Source organism: Hevea brasiliensis, chromosome 6, assembly GCF_030052815.1.
Source record: "Hevea brasiliensis isolate MT/VB/25A 57/8 chromosome 6, ASM3005281v1, whole genome shotgun sequence".
NCBI classification, from domain to species: domain Eukaryota; kingdom Viridiplantae; phylum Streptophyta; class Magnoliopsida; order Malpighiales; family Euphorbiaceae; genus Hevea; species Hevea brasiliensis.
In genome coordinates this window covers 15,715,587-15,736,258 of record NC_079498.1, presented here as the reverse complement: position 1 = coordinate 15,736,258, position 20,672 = coordinate 15,715,587, and the positions used below count along the sequence as shown (strand labels likewise).

The 20,672-nt window shown below is 31.8% G+C and overlaps 1 protein-coding gene across 2 annotated transcripts; it reads right to left on the bottom strand.

Annotated features, from left to right (window-relative positions):
- Nucleotides 1–2,051: 2,051 nt before the first annotated feature.
- LOC110664541 (signal peptide peptidase-like 3) lies at nt 2,052–19,752 on the bottom strand. 2 transcript variants are annotated; one of them, XR_009149436.1, is made up of 15 exons: nt 19,405–19,751; nt 17,496–17,654; nt 16,962–17,073; nt 16,690–16,809; nt 15,635–15,792; nt 10,888–11,061; nt 10,076–10,110; nt 9,823–9,979; nt 8,625–8,678; nt 8,455–8,547; nt 6,488–6,630; nt 6,035–6,105; nt 3,598–3,681; nt 2,282–2,458; nt 2,052–2,212 (listed from the first exon to the last, which is right to left on the bottom strand). XR_009149436.1 is itself a non-coding variant. In XM_058148431.1 (15 exons), the coding sequence occupies exons 1-14, from the start codon at nt 19,561–19,563 to the stop codon at nt 2,355–2,357; spliced, it is 1,623 nt and encodes a 540-aa protein (XP_058004414.1). In that variant the 5' UTR covers nt 19,564–19,752; the 3' UTR covers nt 2,052–2,212; nt 2,327–2,354. The 2 variants fall into 2 exon arrangements, 1 of the variants encoding a protein (XP_058004414.1); XM_058148431.1 differs by having other exon boundaries at nt 2,327–2,458; nt 19,405–19,752.
- Between the last annotated feature and the right edge of the window lie 920 nt (nt 19,753–20,672).

Below are 20,672 nucleotides of genomic sequence, written 5' to 3'. Positions count from 1 at the left end.
TCATATAATTGGCATATTAAAATATGTTGAGTGGAAAATTTTTTAATTAAACAAATATATTACTAAAAGTTTTTTAAGAAAAATAATAAAATTTTAATAAATCGAGAAAAGACGAACTATCTCTAATATTTGTATAATATAGAGAATAGCAATTTATTTGGCAATGTCAAATGAGAAGATAGATAGCATTACACAAATATCCTTCTCGATTCTTAATTATATAATCAAGGATAATTTACATTTAATCTTTGAAATATGATAAAAATTATAATTTAATTTTTTTATTCTTTTTATGAAAAATAAATTAATTCTTGAAATATGTTTTTGTTAATAAAATAATCCTTTTATTAAAATTCATCATTAATGAGTTAAAAACTATATCAATTTAATCATTGCATTACATTTCATTTTATATAACAGTTTAGTCTTTTTAATTTTTTATATTTGTAATAATTTATTTTCTTAAATTTGAATTAACTGCTTCAATTATAATCGATTAACAGTGAATTTTAATAAAATAAAAAATTCTAAAAGATTAACTTATTTTCATAAAAATTAAAAAATTAAATTATGATTTTTATCATAAAATATCCTATATTCAATCTGAGTTCTCCAATAACATTGGATAAACTTTCATTCATTTTTCTTTTGTTTCCAATTATTATTATTTGCTTCAAATGTAAGTCTTGGCCAAGCTTATCAAATAAAAATATTGACTTTTTGGCCTATTTGGTATGGTAGCACTCACCTTTTCAAAAAGAGAAAGAAAAAGTCAGTCATCAGTTTTGGTATGCTATCACTTGCTCTTGATTAGGTTTAAATTTAGGATTAATTATTAAAAAAATTGTAAAAATAAAAGCTATTTAAAAATTTAATGTGAATTTGAAATTATTTATAAAAATAGTATTTGTTTAAGAAAAAGTCATTGAGAAAGAAGTTTTTTTTATATGTCAAATCAATAACTTTTTATCAGAAAGTTCATTTATATGCTTTTGAAAACACCACTCTCAATGACATTTTCAGAAGTATATGGCTATATAATTTTGAAAACACTACTCTCAATAACATTTTTAGAAGCATGTAACATATGCTTTTAAAAACACTATTTCCAGTGATATTTTTAAAAGCATGTGAAATGAAAGACAAAATTATTTAAAAGTGTATAATTATTATTTTGGTTTTTGTTTTTTCTTTTATTTTTATTCAATTATTTTCTTTTTAATGAGTGTGCAATAAATATATATTTTAAAATTATTTAAATAAAATAATTTTTACAATTTTAAAATTATTTAAGACTAAAATAAAATAAAAAATAAAACTATTATAATATCACAAGAACTCTACCTAATGAACAAATTGGGGATTTTATTTTATTTTTAGTGTTTTAAATTTTTTTGGGCAAACTCCAATATAATTTTCGATCTTTGATAAAATTAATAATTTAATCCCTATATTTCAAAAATTAAACAAGTTAATTTGTTATTTTTTATTCTATTGACAAATTAGTTAATTTGTTCAATTTCTATCTAATTTACATCAAAGTGCTCTTAATTTCTTTTTCAATATGAAACAATTATGTTTTGAGCTTTTGCTTTATTAACAAAATAATACTTTATATTCAATTGATAAGGTATATATATATATATATATATATATATATATATATATATATATATATATATATTACACTGATTAAAGAGAAAATAATTGAATAAAAAAATAAACAGATAAAAAATACTTGCATATATTTAAATAATTCTTTTTATTACATGCTTCTAAAAATATCATTGAGAGTAACATTTTTAAAAGCATATGACAATATGTCAAGAAAACTTTCTTATCAGTGATATTTTTTTAAGCAAACACTATATTTGTAAATAATTTTAAATTCACATTAGATTTGTAAATAATTTTTATTTTTACATTTTTTTAATAATTAATCCTCAAATTTAGGTGTCTTTTTATAGTTATTTTGATTTTAACTCCATTTATACTTTCTATATTTCATCATTTGATATTTTGCAGGTGACCCATGGTACATAGAGATGCTCAAAAAAAGAAAAGAGTTTCTGAAATATTAGACATGGGCAACAACGTTGTGGGAAGAATTGACCCATGGTACAACATACAGTGGCATATACGTCAAAAGTGAAATGAAATTAGACTTGCATCCCCTTCTTTCACCACCAACTATTCTACTCACCACATCAACCTGAGATTGTAATGAACAAGATTAAGATTACAATATTAAGATTAAGATTAAGATTAAGATTCTACTCACTTTACAATACAAAACTTAGCAACATGTTATTTCCCCGGCATTTACTTTTCTGAGAAGTCACTGATTTACAGCTTCAAGCTTCCCCAGGAGCATCTCCAGATGATGAGGAAGTTTCAGCACCAAAGCTCCAGAGTTCTTTTATCTCTCCTCTCACCAGACCCAATATCACACAAACACCTAATAACAATGTCCAAAGAAAGAGTGATTAGTTTAAGAAAAGCATATATATAAAAGCTTCAGTTTTCACTAGCAAACCAGCAGACGTAGGAGGCATTTATTGGCCATATTTAGCAATTACGTGCATTGATAATGCTTCTGCTTCTGGTTCTTGATTCAAAGGGAAAGAAAACATGACTTCAATGACCATCATTGCCAATAAGAAAACCATTGTCACTAACATCATATCCACCATTATCAATAATTTGACCGTGAACAGTCACTCTCAAAGTCACCACCAACACTATTGTTGTCATTCGCCAAGCCAACTCCATCATAACCATCTCTAATTCCACCACCACAATCATAACCAACTCTAATTCCACCACCACAATCATTACAACCATAACTATTACTCCAACCACCACCATCACCCCATCTACCACTATTTAGGGGTATTCATTCAACTAAGAAAACTGAATCAAATTTTGAGATCAACTGCAATTACAAAAGCTCCTAAAAGACTAATAGAACAACTTTTAAAACTGAATTGACATATTTTGATTCATTTATTTGGTCACTTGGCTTTCGATATAGGCCCTTTTTAAAATTTGGCCATTTCAATTGGTCCTTGGGATATATGATAAGATGAGAAAATCAGAAAATTAATCCAACCAGCTCAAAAATGCAAATCAAATAGAGCCTTAAAAATTATAGACACATTTACTCAAATATAAGTGAAATTCCATTGAGAGAAAAAATCTAAACCTTCAGAATAATAGACACATGTACAAATCATAAAAGTAGCTAGTCAATTAATAAAAAATATATATAAATCAATTTGCTTTTATTAACTGAATAATGCTTATTCCTATATGCTATCGCTGAACCACCACCACTATCACCAAAGACAATGCTGCTAAAACCTCCATCAAATATTATTACACCACAACTATCACCACCATTAATATTTTGTAAATAATATAATTAAAAGCATAATTTTTTTTTCATTTTAATTTAAGCACTTACTAATTACGTCATATTTCTACTCAATGTTTTTTTAGAACTGACAAAATTCAGCTATTAATTATTAAATTGTCAATTTTCCCAAAAACCACACAAGTCAGTTCAAAACTTAATATTATCATGCAATTCATTACCTAGGGTACATGGAACAAGATAGAGGAGTGCAGGTTGACCATGCCCATCCATTAGATATAAACCTAGGTATGTGAGGAAAAGACCTGCAATCATGAGCTCCTTATTAGTACAATCACAAGAGAATATAATATACCTACTAAACTCAGAAGCAAAAAATTCAAGGACTAAGATTATTGGAGTGAGTTAAAATAAAAAAATAAAAAAATAAAAAATACACCCGCCTCCCATTATGTGGTTTCAATAGTAGAAAGTAACATCATTGAACAGAACAAGTTGAGAATACTGAATTCAATACATTTAAACTCTGTAAAATGCTAAAAAACAAGAAATGAATGATGATCTCATTTATGAGCTTGTTGATTCAAATGGCAAAATGTCTTAAGTTAAGCCAATGCCTGTAGAGACCTTGCAATGATTTTAAAGAAGAGAAAACAAACCCAGAAATGGACCATAGTTATTGAAAGCACAAGACATAGGTGCAGACCTGCGAGTTCACATATAAAAATATAGGACTTCAAATAGACAATTATTTATTAAGAAATAGCGAGAGGAAGGCTGATCCTTTTTTACCTACCTGTTTCTAGAAGTAATTATGGTTTCAGTTCCTAAGTGCTACTGAATCATGGTTTTAAATAGTGAATCGTTCATGGAATAAGAATCACTTGCAATGTCACAGAATCAAACCAAATCAACCATTACTATATGGAGTCCCAGAGATTTTCAGTACACATTTTTTTCCTTCTCTTAGGTTGGTAACCTAGGATATTTTTTTTAAGTAAAAAAAAAGTTAACAATAGTTAGTCTAATCAAAGTGAATTTCCTGCTCTAATGGTCTCCCACCGTTACTGTCCTCTCAAGTAGATTTGTTCCCCGGTGAATTTTCCTAAGTTTTTACTCTCTCTCTTTCATATTATTTTTTTTTTTAAGTATAAAAAAAAAAAAATCTCTTCAATACAGACAGCTTTAATTGAGTGTTCATCCTTCTTCGACTCACTAAAGTTGGATTTTTATGCACATAATGTCACAGTCCTAGATTCTAACATGACATTTGAAACTGTGTGGCACCTAGATTTCCATCTCTAGGACAGCAAACTCCAACTCAGTTCTCCTATTAGCTTAATCTTTTATGTCAATGATCCAACCTCAGGCCAACACAGACATCTCTCAAGACAGAGTGTCACTCCTCATTGTGTTTAATCGAATATGGGACTCCTTGACAGTGATCAAACCTAAGCCAACACATGTTGCCTTCCAAAATACCATACTGAATAGCTGTCCCTATAGATTAACCTCAATCTTAGGACCAGAATGTTCTATAGGCTTCTCAGGCCCCACAATGTCCATAGACCTCCTCCTATGGAGACGCTTGACTTTTTCTTGCTAGAGAACAATGGCCGTCTCCTAGTCTAGACAACTAAGGAGCTCACATGAAGGTCCACTGACCTCGAGGATGGCGGAGAGCCAACACCATACTTCTCCTATAAAGTATATCATTAGAGTTTTCCTCCTACAACAGGAGACCTTATAATGCTCGAGTGGTGACAATACTATTATTATATAAATATAAAAACATTACCCAATTACTCTTGTACCTCTTGAACTATTCCTCAATTATGAAAATGCCCTCCAATCCAAACTTTCCCATCTTTCATATTTATGAACTTGGCCACCTGTTCAACTTTTCTATCACTTATACTCTTCATATCTCCATCGGCTTATAACTTGGCCTTGCCCCTTAGGAGGGCTATGAGTTGCTTCATGACACCTTGAGCCTCGGGCGATAAAAGGATCTATTGCCTTAATTGCGCCTTTTTCCTTTGACTACCTTGATTAAGCAAAATCTAAATAGGTCTCCATCTTTACCATGACCTATATTACAAGAGTTTTGCATTTCATTTTCTTCGATTAGGTTAGTCCCAGTAACTAAGTGAGTTTGACATAGGTCCTGGGTTTGATGTTGTGATGTCTCTCTCTGCACAGAGGTTCTGCATTTTGTTACCATTATGAGGCTATTGGCTTAGTTGCACAATTTTGATTAAATGAATAGCAATGGTAGTATACTGACAATCCAATATCATGTACAGTTATACTAAGATTACATTTAATTGCATTCATGTTTTTGTAAGCTTGTGCTCATCAAATATTTGGGAACATCTAAAAAATTAGCAAAAATTTAATAAACCCAAAATTTTCTTAGAAAATAATAAAAATAAAAAAATAAATAAAACTACATCAAGAACGTTATCCTTTAACCAAAATGCCTTTGTTGGCATACCGTTAGCTTTCACTTTAGATTGTAAAATGAATCTCTTATTCCGGCCATGCAATAGATGCAGAAGCAAAACATGCCAGATACTCTAATCTTGCAGTTAAAGAGAAATCTTCTAAAAGAAATGTGATCCAATAAGATAAACAAAATGATGCAAGAATGCTCACCAAATCCATAGCCAATTGTCAACCAAGGAAAATATCCGCTGGACCCGCTCTTCTTATTTGCTCTATCATATCTGAGACAACCATAGAAAGGGGGGAGGGGGAGTATGATTCAAGATTGAAAGAGCAAATTACCAAACAGAAAAGTTATAGCAAAACCATATTTTCACATACAAAACAGTTTGGTGAAACTTTGAACTCCAAATTTCATAGAAGTTGCACTCTTCCTTGGACCATAACTGTTTTCTATCATATTCCATTATGTATTTGGGTCTGGTTCAGAAAATCTCTCTTAAACTGTTCTCCAATCTCTAGCCTATCTCCTTTCTCCAAACTACAAGTTATTTTAGATGAAGAACCAAACCCAACACCTTCCCAAAAACAACCCCCACCCCTCCAAAAAAAAAAGGAAAAAAAAAAAAACTAGTGAGCACCAAAATGAAGATTAAACAGTACCTCCGAGAAAATGATACAAGCAAACCAGGAAAAAGAATGTCCCCAAATCCAATCATGTCATAACCACCCCAAGGATCAGAAAATCGAGGAATTCTCAAAAGCATCGGAATAGATTCCCCACCACTGTTGTCACCTCGAGCCACCTATAAAATTGGGACATAAATCATAATAGAAAAAACAGGTTTTGATTAACATTCCATAGATGAAGATAGACATAGATCTCTTTTTGACAGAAATATTAAAATAAAAAAATTACTAATGGAAAAGGAGTTCAAATGAGAAAGCAGTGAGCTCAAGCAAGATCATAGTTATTATAAGGCTTAAGGCACACATGGAGCCAAGGGTCCTAGACCTAGGCGCAAGGCGCGCGCTGCGAGTGAGGTGCAAAAATAAATTAATTTATAAAAATAAATTACATAGGTACCACAAATTTAGTTAATATAATATTAATTACATATAAAAATATATTTAATATATTATTTATTTTATTACTTATTTTTATTTCATTTCACCATCATTATTGTCAGTTAAACTACATATACGAGTGAAAATTATCATTAATATGTATTATATTAATTTTACTTTGAAATGTAATATTGAAATGATAATTTTAACTTTCTATTGTAATATAATTTTAATTTTTACTATATATTTAATTTAATAATACCTTACTACATAATTTAAAATTATTTAAATTAAATCTTGCAAACTTATTACAAATAATTATGTATTCAATATTCAAATAATTTATATTTAATATTTAATTTATAAAAAATAAAAATAAAAATACATAAAAAAAAACTAATAACCACTAGCCCATTTAAACCACCAACCCATTTAAACAAAAGCCCATTACCCTTAACTTAGTACAAGGCAACTCACATGCCATCCAATAAAAGGCAGCAGAGAAGTTAAGTCCAGGTCTGTGACGTTTCTTCTCCTCCTCCTCTTTTTCTTTTTTTTTTTTTTTTTTTCAGTCAATTTGATAGAGACAATTTGCAACCAAAAAAAAAAGGAGTACCAAAAAGGCAATTTGGTTGAGAGATTGAGGAATCAGAAAAGAACATTGTGGTAACGTGGTGGATAACTTAGTAGCAATGTCTAGCTGACAAATTCTAGAAGAAATGATTCTCACACCTCGTTTCCAATATGATTTCGACTATATAAATGTATTGCTTCAATTAGCTGTTAATTTCTTATAAAGTAGCTAGATTCAGCAAATATTCTTGAAGAAACCATACATCAACCTAATACCAGTCATAAGAAGTATGAAGGTGAACTTGTTACTGAGTCATTACCACATCACTGGAGAATGGAGGGAACAGACATTACTACAGGACACTCTAAAAAGATGAAAGTAAGTTGAGTAATTTCTTATAATTTATCAAGAATATATGATAATAGTTTGCTCACTTGATGAGAACACACAGAATTACCTAATATTATATATTCAAGGCTTGTCATCAACAGTTACCATAATAAATCAGTAGATGAATGAAAAAATATTATCTGCAAATCATTTCAAGATTCACTGTTCATTTTCCCAATACATACATTTAATCTTCCAAGTTCAGTTCAGGATTTCTTGGGCCATGTACAGCCAATTCACTCTTGCATGTTTTTTCTCAAAGCAATTTAATTGGAATTTGACATGAAGATTATGCTTGGTGGAAGCATTTTGTTGTATCAGTAAGCTTACTTAATATGACAATAATAAGAATCTGTTACTCCCACGGCACAGCAATTAGATTCAAAAACACTCCCATGACAAAAAAAATTCACCAATTACAGTTTTTGGCGTCACATTTTAGTACATCTAAGATCTAACAGGGAAAAAAAATTAGAAAAAAAAAAAAAAGAATCAATCTTAAAAATAGAAACTGCAATTATTAATATCATGAACCCAAATTTTTTAGTGCTCAACTTGAAAGCACAAAAGAAATATCAAACAAGAGACAAATACTTACAGCAATCATAACACTTTGATGGAAAATTATTGGGGATAGAAAGACCCAAAAGATGTCATAAACGAATGCGCAACACAGAAGTACAGCAGCAACCTGCATTGTAATAACAATATTATGGAAAAAGGCCATTAACATCTCATGAATGCATGACAAATTCAAAGCCCAGATACCTTAATATTAGGCAGTCTAGCCACCTGCAAGACAGTTATCATCAAGCAGATACCCTGATAACAAGAAAGCCATTATTCAGCAAGGAACCACAAGGGACTGGAAGTCATTTAAAGTCTTACCTAACTTCAACAATTCAAATGTACTACATACTGCACCAAACCATCTCCTAGTTTGTAGAAAAGGCATACACCTTTCTTTCTCGTTTTCACCTTTGTTTTTCAATGGATCCCAAGGTTTTCCTTTGCATTGAACAACATGCATTTAGTAAAAATACCAACTAAATGATAAAGGACCAGCCAAAGATTATAGGAAAACTTGTATAGGAGTGGATTTCCTTGCCATAATTAGAATTTTGTTTTGCAATCATCATCATATCTTATTTTACTTTATTTTTCATTGGCATTGAGATTTCTTTATTTTATGTTGGCTTTCCTTTTTCACAATAGGGCCTTGTTGACCATATGAATCTCCCTTACCTAAGCCAGGACTTAGCTGCTATGATTGAAATTTAGTTATCTTTTTTTTTTTTTTTAATAATTTCTTCCTCTTTTCTTTTTCTCTAAAGCTATTTTCTATGTTTCTTTTCATTCCTGAAATCCCTTGCACTGCACCATACAACCAGATACTATAAAATTATGTGGCTGAGGTTTCTATGCAATGCAAGATATTGTTAGTTTATGTTGAAGCCCCACACACACAATGGTCTAGTCTCACTCATTTTAGTTGCATCAAACACATTAATTGGTAAAAGATTTCTCAAAAGATACTATCTTAGGCATCCTCCATATTAATGCTCAACTAGAAAATGCTATTAGAGTCAATATCAAGATTTTTTTTTTTTCACTTCACTTTTTCTTTTTCCACTTCCACTGGTAGAATTGCTGAAAAGGTTCAAAAAAAAAAAAAAGAACAGGAACTCGAATACACACTTCATGCGCTCAATTTAGAGTTTTAGATGTTAACAAAGTTTTCCAAATGAACGGTTTCAACAGATAAAGAAAAAATTAAACAAAAATTACAAGTACATTAACCAAGCAGCCATGATTTGCACATGAATACCTATTCTTTCTAGCAGATCCATCACATTTATATTTAACTCTAAAAGAATATTTAGAAATTCATACTTAGCAACGGCAGTCACTTCCTTGAATACAAAAGTGCATAAAAAACTAACCTATACTCACACATGGAACTTACAAGAATATCTTGCCCAATCCACGAATATGATGTCCGCCGATTCACGATCCAGAAAATAGCAAATGCCAGACAGCAACATAATACAACAAGCGAGACAATAGAAGTTTCCCCCAAAAGAGGTAAATTTACTTTCTTTTGCACACAATTTTTGCATTTTCTGCTCATTAAACAAGAAAGAATAATATGAATAAAGAAAATAAAATAACGCTATTAGCTGATATATAGCAAGCATAAAAAATATAATCTGATTTACCTTGAAATCAAAGATACTATACAACTATGCATGCCCTGACGAAAAAAAAATATATGTAGTTCAATAAGCAAAATGTAGAATTAATATGATCACAGCCATTGAAAATATTCACAACATACAAAAGGAAAACAACATATATAGAATAAACTGCTCTGACTGGGTTCATATGCATTTCGTACTGCATACAGAAACGAGGAAACAACCTTTTTCACTTTATATTTCCAATAATTCCAAGAACTAGTGTGATCTAGACTGCCTCAATAGGAAATGGGCATGGAAATAAATTTCTCCATGTGTGGAAGTGCATGTGTGTGCATGCAGATGATATGCAAGTCTCATCATAAACCAGTATGCAACTCATCAATAGTTTGGTTTGCATATTTGTTACAGAACCAGAATCAAGCTTTCAATTTTTGAATTTTAACACTTTACGAGTTTTAAGTGGCCAGTTTTAGTTACGTTGATTAACCATGATAAAATTCATAGAATGAATGTGTTGATTATTTGCATCTGTGTAAAACTCCTACAAATGAGGTCCTAAGCGTGCAAAGAAAAGGAAACAGTCCATTATGCATCTTAATTATGTACCACCTCCAAACCCCATATATGGTATCTATATATCTGTCGTTCTTTTGTTCAACAGCAATATTTTCAAATTGCACTAGTAAACAACACTGTTGATTCAATTTTTTAGCCCTAGTCCTTCAAATATAGCAACAATATGTCTTGAATACTTTATTTGGCTAATACCAGCTATTGAGTATTGACATATGCCATAACAGTGTAAAAGATCCTCTAAAAGAACTTCATACCTCAACACCACCAAGGCAGAAGAGTATAATCAACAGCCAGACAAACCAACTTGACATAAAAAAGAAGAGTAGAACCAGAAAAGTTGATGCTGTTAGAACAAAAACTACTGCACTCTTCGCATTAATATCAATGAATTCTTGCTCAGAATCATCTTTGGCTGTTGAAGCATTTTCCTGGTCAATCAAAGAATAAACAGTATTCAAATACCCCTCAATGAAGCACAATTAAAACAACAATTCAAACTTAAATTAAAAATGAAGAATTATTTTTATTACTTTTGTTGATGATTACTCTTGTGTTACTTGGTTATATTTAATGAAGAATCGTTCTCAATTATTTTCTATCTTTTGTGCTTTCTGTACTGAAATTCAAACCTAATTTAATGTTTCTCTACGTATGTTGAGGAGTGATAATCCAACGAGTATTTTTAAGAAAGCTTCCAGTCTTATATGACACAAAATGGCATTCTCCATCAATCCTCTTGTGCTGATACACTATCCCAAAATGATGTGACTAAAAGGAAAAATCAGCATCTTCTTGAGACAGCTTGAGCTCTCCTTTTTCAAATGAAGGTCCCTAAACAGTTTTGGGCTGATGCAGTTTTTACGGCATATTTTTTTATCAATCATATGCCATCTTTTGTTCTTGATGAAGATATTTGTCATACTGTTTTATTTCCCTCTAAATCTTTGTTTCCTATTGAACCCGGTATTTTTTGTTGTGCTTATTTTGTGCAAGATGTCCATACACAGATTACCAAATTGAATTCAAAATCTCTTAAGTGTGTCTTTCTTGATTGTTCTCTGCTCCAAAAAGAGTATAGGTATTTTTCTTTAACTCTTAATCGTTATGTTATGACTACAGATGTTACGTTTTTCGACTCTATTCTATTTTTTCCACAAATCTCTGTGTATGGAAGTCAGGGGGAGAAGGATAATCTCTTAATATACACCTTCAACCAATGTCCAGCTCCACTCAGTCTCCCCAGTCTTATGTTCCTCCTCCACGGGCAATAGTTCGACCTCCAGTTGTTCATGTTTATTCCAGGAGAGTGGAGAACACTGACTCATATCCTTTACTAGCTTATTCATCCGAAGATCCTGTCCCACCACTATTCCTGAATCTGATTTAGATCTTCTTATTGCTCTTCGTAAAGGTAAATGTACATGCACTTACCTTATTTCCTCTTTTGTCTCTTATGATCATTTGTCTTCTTCTTTTCAGTGTTTTGTTAGCTATATAGACTCTATCTCTATTCCTAAAACTATTGTTAAGACATTAGCTCATCCTGGTAAGTATGCTGCCATTAAAGAGGAAATGGAGACTTTAGATACTAATGGTACATGAAAACTGGTGCCTATGCCCACTGGGAAGAAAGCTATTGATCGCAAATGGGTGTTTACAGTGAAAGTGAATCCTAATGGTTCTGTTGCTAGATTAAAAGCCCGCCTTATAGCCAAAGGATATGCTCAGACATATGGAGTTGATACACTTTTTCTCCTGTAGCTAAATTAACTTTTGTTAAGTTGTTTATCTCTCTAACAGCTACATATAATTAGTCTTTGTACCAGTTAAATATCAAGAATGCTTTCTTTTATGGTGATCTTCAGGAGAAGGTGTATATAAAACAATCACCTGGGTTTGTTGCTCAGGGAGAGTTGGGTGAAATTTGTAGACTTCGGAAGTCTCTTTATAGCCTAAAACAAAGCTCTCGGCCTTGGTTTGGAAGATTTAGTGAAGCAGTACAGAAGTTTTGCATGCAAAAGAGTAAGTGCGATCATTCAGTATTCTATAGGCAGTCTAAAGCTGGCCTAATTTTGCTGGTAGTATATGTGGATGATATTGTCATCACTGAGAGTGACACGGCAAGTATTTCATCCCTTAAAAACTTCAAATCCAGTTTCAGAAAAAAGACTTAGGCCTACTAAAATATTTCTCGGGAATTGAAGTTATGAGTAAAAAATGTATCTTCCTACCTCAACGAAAGCATATTCTTGACCTTTTGGCAGAAATAGGAAAATTAGGTGCTAAACTTTGTAGTGCACCAATGACCCCAAATTTGCAACTTGTAGCAGAGGATAGTAAGTTGTTTAAAAATCCAGAAAAGTATAGAACGTTGATAGGTAAATTAAACTACCTTACAGTAACTCATCCTGATATTCCATATTTAGTCAATGTAGTGAGTCGGTTTATGTCTTTCCCAATTGTTGCTCATTGAGAAGCTTTGGGATAAATCTTGTGTTATTTGAAGAGAGCTCTAGGATGAGACTTATTATATAGTGATCATGGGTATTTGGATGTTGAGTGATTTTCAGATGCAGACTGGGAAGAGTCTAAGGCTGATAGAAGGTCAACTGCCAAGTATTGTGTCTTTGTTAAAGGTATTTGGTGTCTTGGAGAAGTAAGAAGCAAAGCGTAGTTTTTCGATCTAGTGTTCAATCAGAATATAGAGCTATGACTCTATCAGTGTATGAGATAACGTGAATACTTTAGTTATTAGATAAAATTGGCCTTAAGACTTTTCTGCCTACATAATTATAGTGTGATAATCAAGCTACTCTCCATATTGCATCGAATCCTGTGTTTCATGAACAAACTAAACATATTGAAATTGATTGTCACTTTCTTTGTGAAAAATTCAACAGAAGATCATCTCAACAAGGCATGTCAAAACTGGAGAGTAGTTAGGGGATATTTTCACAAAGGCTCTGAATGGAGCTCGGATTGACAACATTTGTAACAAGTTGGGCATGATTAACATCTATACTCCAACTTGAGGAGAGTGTTATGAACATTAACCTTGTAGAGTCCTATATAATGAGTGTACCTAGTCATACAGGGATTCCTATTGAGTTAGGTCTGTTAATTAGTGTAGTCCTATATAAATACCTATGTATAGTCAATTAAACAATATAAAAATTTTGATTCAAGATTTCTACAAAGAAGTTAACTTAAGGATATCTCTTTGGGCAGGGGGAATGAGGGTGGAGGGAAAGGTTACTTAGTAATCTGATACTCACCCTCAATGTAGCCAGGCAATGTATCTATCTGAGATTTTCTATGCTTCATACACTTGAGGCTTTTCCAGCATGTAACCATTAAACTAAAAAAGTTCTGTATGATTCATAACCTTCAATCATGCAATTCTGAATCCTTCAATCATGCAATTCTTCTCCCTAAACAATTTTTAGCATTCCCAGCCCACCACTCCAACCCTTAGCCTACTCCAAATCATGATCAAATTACAAAATGTAATAATTTCTTCAACAATTCCAAAATCCTATTAGATATGCCCTCACAATTGATTCATAACATTCAATTATGCAATTCTTATCCCTAAATAATTTTCTGCACTTACAGCCCACTAATCCAACCCTCAGCCTACTCCAAATCTTGATCAAATTACAAGATATAAATCATTTCTTCAACAATTCCAAAATCCTATTAGATATGCCCTAAACTATCCTATACTGAGTGAAGATGAGAATTGATACCTTGTCTTCTGTGGAATGCCAAAGATGTAGTCAAGCTGGCTAGCATTTTCTTACCAAACAGGGTCAACAGAATGAATGCCTTTCACTTTTTTGCAGGCAGTAATTTTTCTTCTAGTAGGTGGAATAAACAGCCTGTAACTGGCACTTTAAGAATGTTCTATGGAGCAATAAAATGTCCCTTTTACTAATTCAGTTATTGAGTAAAAGAATTCTTCTATTGGGAAAATTTTCCATAGAGCTAATTAATTCACAGGTGCAACTTGCAAATTCCACCAAATTTTTATTTGAAGAATAACTAGGGCTGAGCAGAATTCGGTTCAAACCGAAAAACCGAACCGAACCAAGTCAATTCGGTTCAATCGGTTCGGTTTTAAAATTCAATCGGTTCGGTTCGATTTTACATTATAAAAATTTCGGTTATTTCAGTTCAGTTCGGTTTTGAAGAGAAAAAATCGGTTAAACCGAACCGAACCGAATAGTAATTTATATATTCAAATCGAACCAAATCAAACCGAATCGATTTTTGAATTGATTTATTTTTATGGAAAATTTATAAATTATATTTTATTTTATATATATTAATTGTTTAATTTCATTGATTAATAGTTATTAGGTTCAAACCAAAGTCAAAATTAAACCAAATAACTTGAAAATCAAGTCTAAATTAAAAAATAATCAAAAATAAAAACCGATCGATTTAAACCGAGCCGAACCGAAATAGAGTGGTTCGGTTCTATTCGGTTTTTCACCCATTTCGGTTCGGTTCGGTTTCTAAAATTTAAAATTTGATTTTTATAATTTAATTCGGTTCGGTTCGGTTCAAACCGAATGCTCACCCCTAAGAATAACTATCAAACTAACTAGCTTAATGACAAAATTTTTTTAAAATATAAAAATCATGAAAACCAGAAAGAACTCGATTAAGGTCACAATCATTAAATGGTCCTATGAAATTTTATGTGTAAAATACAGTTCAATTAATCCACCAACGGAAATCCTGCGGAAGATAATCATAGACAGTGATCTATCATATGACCATCTGTAGTTCTGTACAACATGTTCGCATAATGAACTAGATATTTTCAAGTTTAACTGTTACAAGATATTTACTCACAGTACGCTATTCCTGTAACAAGCAATCCCAAAAATGAACTTGAGTAAATCCAAATGCACAAGAAAAGGGAAAGATGGGGAAGAAACTCGAAAAGTTCAGCCATAAACTTGAAGATATAAGAAAACTATAATGTGTTACCTTTGGTGATAATTCATTATAATGCTTATCACTCTCTTCGGGAGCAGTAAACTCTGACCAAAGAGTAGCACAGATCACTGTTCCAACAGCCATCATCCACAAGAATATCACTGAAAAATCCACAACAGGACGATTGGGTGCATATAGTTTGATTTCCACTGCATAAAGAAAACAAATTACAATCAGATACTTGCCTTTTCCTTTGAATTTCATTTGCTTCAGTATGCATTTCCTGCATGCTTACAACAGAGAGAAAGAGGAATACACATAGCATTCAAGACTTCAAAGGGATACAGTTAATATACTATACTTTGGTATGATGGTAAATGGGTACCCTCCAATGAAGGGCAAAAGCTCTGATACTACAAGTCTTCATTTTGCCCTACCATACCCGGGTTGACACGATACAACACGGGACACAACATCGAATATGTGTCTGACACATATTAATACAGTCGGACACTCGAATGACAAAGATCTCTCAAGATGAAAAGCATATTGAATTAAAGGATAGGTAAAAAAAACAAGTTTAAAAAAATGCAACTTTGAATTAAATGATAGGTACAAAATAAGAAAAAAAATATTGAATATTTCGAGAATCTAATGGCTGTAAATCACAATTTTAATCGTGACTGGCCCCTTTTGAATATATTACTTCAACCCTTTCGGCCTACATAACGTATCCGAGCACCCATGTCCAAATTTAGATCTATATCCACGTATTTTCTATTTAGAAAGTTCACAAGTCTAACACAAGGATATGTACCCATTTTCGACACCCTTACCCAAGTCCAAGCAACATAGGGCAAAAGCACTACATTAATCATGAAAAACCTGGAGAAAATCACCTTCTTATTCTATGGTTTCTCTATATACTGACCCTACATCACCTTTCTATATCAATACTTTCCTATCTGACTCATATCACACATGGGCAACATTCCATGGCTTCTTTTGCACGCCTTAATAGTGAAAAACATCATCAAATAAGTATATCTACTTATCTAGGACAAAATGAGAATGCTTAACACAACAGTAAGAGCTCAGAGGCTCACCTTTCTGTCCACCCCCCATTGACTTGTTCAGATATTCACCTGCTGACTTTGGAATCATCACAACAGGAATTGAAACATTTGGAGAACCACTGTCCTTATCACATCCCATCTCAGCAAGCCCTAAAAGAATGAATACAAACAAAAATTTAAAAAAGAAAACCAAAAAAAAAAATCAACAAAAGTTAATGATAAATGTTAAACTCCAGAACATTATGATAATAATAGATTAAATAATTCAGCACACAGAAAAGTTAAGGGCACTAAAATAACACCTTCTTTGTCGTTTATCACTAAAAGAGCTTCTGCACCTCCCAACTGTGCAACTTCTGCTTTTGTAGTGTAGGTACAATCACCACGTATGGACACTGCAATAGAGCCAGAAAGCTGCAGAATAGGAAAAGGAACTATAACCATCATTGTAATTCCAAAAGTTCATGGAGGTATTTCGTCTGATAAGATGAAATTTGACATACTATGGTGAATTGGTGATACATCATCCCATAACGTGAGCTCAATATTTTTCATAAAAACCATGTTAAGGCTAGGAATTCCACGGTTTTCAACATATTTTGAAATTTTAACTATTATCTGTAAAATTTTTTGAAGTTCACAAGGAACACTTAGTAATTTCCAAATAACATAATTTTATAAGCAGGGAATTTCCAACAAACAGACTTCCAATCAACATCTCCAGGAATTCCAAATCTGGAAACATCAAGTAAGAGTTCTATGCTAATGTGATAAATAGTGAGATAAGTTCAATCAGAAAATAATAACTGATAAATAAATAAGAAACATTACAAAACCTTTGAAGAAGAACTAGAACAGCCATTTAAGGGATTTGAGAAAATGGCAGGCAATCTGAGACCTTTTTCAGCCTCCAAAGGCAATGCAGCCCCAAATCTTGCAGTTATCCCACCTAAAGTTTCACCTTCAACACCATTAACCCAGTTCATAACCTTGACCTGAATGATTTCATCCCAAGAAATAAAACAAATGAGTGAATTTGTTTCATGTAGCTTTAGATCAAAAATCAGATGCACAAATAATAATGCAACAGAAAGAAACTAGTATATATATACATACATATAAAACACATGCACACACTTGTTTACACAATTATGTGTGTGTGTGCGTGCGCGCTTGTGTGTGTGTATCCCCAATTCTGCATGTCATGAAAGCTATTTTCATCATCTTGCATATGCTCACACAGTAGTAAAATATTCTATGCTCATCCATGTGGTAAAAGAAGGTTTCTGTTTTTTTCTTTAAGCATCCAGTCAGAGTTAGCTGCCTAGCACAGAGCAAGAAGAGGCCACCTAAATGGGTTACTAGTTCAGTGTCATATATGCATCCCTTATTTTTTGCATAACCAACAGGCCACCTACTTGATTATTTCTTAGTACTTTCAATAAAGTTCTTCACAGGTTATCAGTCAACAGTTTGTGGCCAGTTCATATGCCAAATCTTGCCACCTTTTTTTGGATAAAAATGTTTATCAAAGAGGAAAAAAGAAAATGCCAATTGGCATGAAGTATCATGGTGGTATACAAGATAGCAATGCGAAGAAGTCATGGAAGTTTTTGCAGCATAAAAGCATCACTAAATAAATTTTGTATAAATCTCTGCATCAGGAAGCTATAGAATGCCCAATGATCAAAACCCCTTTAAAAACCTACCATTTCTTTCCAGACAGCCACCCCATCATAATACACATAAAGAGGAACTTTAGCCCAAGTAGCAAGCCAAAAAGCTCCTCTCCCCTCCGAAGACACCCGCCCCCCCACACCCCCCCCCCCCCCCTTCCCCTCCCCCTCCTTGTCCTTGGTGAATATTTCCCTTTCCTGCTATTCAGAAATAGATTGAATATTTGAAGAATGCCATTAGTTTTTCCTTTATGAGAATAGCATGAGAAGTTGTTAACTCAAAAATAGAAAGCTTCCACCTTTCCCTCTCTTGCTGCTGGACAATGAATAAGAAGATGAACAAGAAATTATCCAGCTTGTCTGTGCAAATAAAGCCAACTATTCAACAAACACATTTCTCTTGAATAAATTTTAAGAACAATACATGAAATGCTACTGTCAAAGGAACCCCAACATGCCATTCAACATTCAGGGAAAATTGAACACACAAACTAGGAGACACAAGACAACAGAAGAATTAAACAAATAAAATGGTTTCCTTATTATCAAATCCTCCTCATAACCAAAAACACTAAGCTCACCTATTCATCCCACAAACAACAGTACATAAATAGTTTACTAATGTAACTCTCCAAAGTTCACAATTTTAAAGCCACCCCCCTCATTTGCAGCATTGGTGATCCTCCATTCCCTTTTATCCTCTCTATCCTTCCCAAGCCCATTCCTTATCAAACACCAAATAATAAAATAATATTAAAAAAAAATCAAAAAGCAAAGAAGATTTCTCAGTCCTGTCATTTTTCATATCTTAACAGATCATAAACACCAGAACTTCCGTGCTCCAAATTGCATTCAAGACTTTACCCTCTTTGCATTATATATTTCAAGAGCCTTCTACGCATCGAACACATCAAAAAACCTAAACTGATCGCAGATCTCACAAATTACACATACATCATATGAAATTGCATATGTATATAAACTTTTGACAAATTGAAATTAACCAACCAACATTTTAAAAATTCACATTAACCTAACAATAAAATCAAAATAACAAAAAATTACATACCAATTTGTAAGCCCGATCGCAGCCGGGAGACTTGGGGGAATCGTCATCGTAGGAGACGTCATCGGCGAAGGAAAGACCGATGAGAAAGAAGAAAGAGAAGAAGAAGAGGACGCCCAAAACAGAGAGACCGCGTGAAGAAATCGCCATGGGCTTAATCATGAAAACTCAATCTCTCCCAATTGATAAACGGAGAGAGAGAGAATCAAAATGTGTCCTTCCAACTTCCTGTGAAGAAAAGAAATGAGAGATTATTTTTAGAAATTATTATTTTATCGATTTATCTATAAAATAAAATTAAATAAAAAAAAATAATGACTGGGAGAGAAAAGAGAGGACGGGTTGAGTGGTTAGCGGCGAGCGTCAACTCACCGGTTATAACTAACACGCCATGGTAAGGTTTTTTTAATTTTTAATTAAAAAATTAATAATTATTATTAATTAAAATATATATTAATTTATAAAATTTAAGTAAATTTTTGTTAAATAAATTTAGAAAGAAATAAATTTTAGCATCTTATGAATAACATCATTTTGTTTGTTTAATATTCTTCCCGTTTAAAAGTTAGAATTTTGTGACTTCATTCAAAATAAATTATTTATAATAAAAGAATTTAAATGAATTCTTATATCATTATATTTGATTTTTATTTTTAAAAATAATTTTTTAATTTAAAAATAATTAAAATTTTTTATTCTAAATATGAGAATTGATTAAAAATAAATTAATTTAATTAATTTTTGTAAAATTCTATTCAATTAATTTTTTTTACTCAATTTTTATGCTTAAAATAAAAGAATTTAAGCTTTTTAACTTTAAGAAATTTTCATTTTAAAGAAATATAAATTACACATGTTTTTAAAAGATTCAATTGAATTCTTTTTTTATAGAATAATTTAATTGAAATTTCTTTACAATATTGATGAACTAAAGAAGGCCCATATTATACATGTACAGAACAATTAGGAAAAGAATCCTTTTTATCTGCAAAATTATTTATGCATATGTAAATTAACTAAAATGATTTTATCTTCTCTTTTCTTTTTTTTTAATCTAAAAAATTAGGGGTGGTGTGATTCTTTTTCTATTGTTAGATTTAACTGTTATAGAGTGGATTAATAGCTTTTTTTATTTTAATAGAATCCAATTATTCTTATGTCTTTTATCCCCTACAAATTAAAAATATGGAAGAAAGAAAAGAAATTCAATGGCTTATTAATTATATGTAAAGATTTAATTTAATTGTAAAAGAAAAATTAAATTTAAGTAT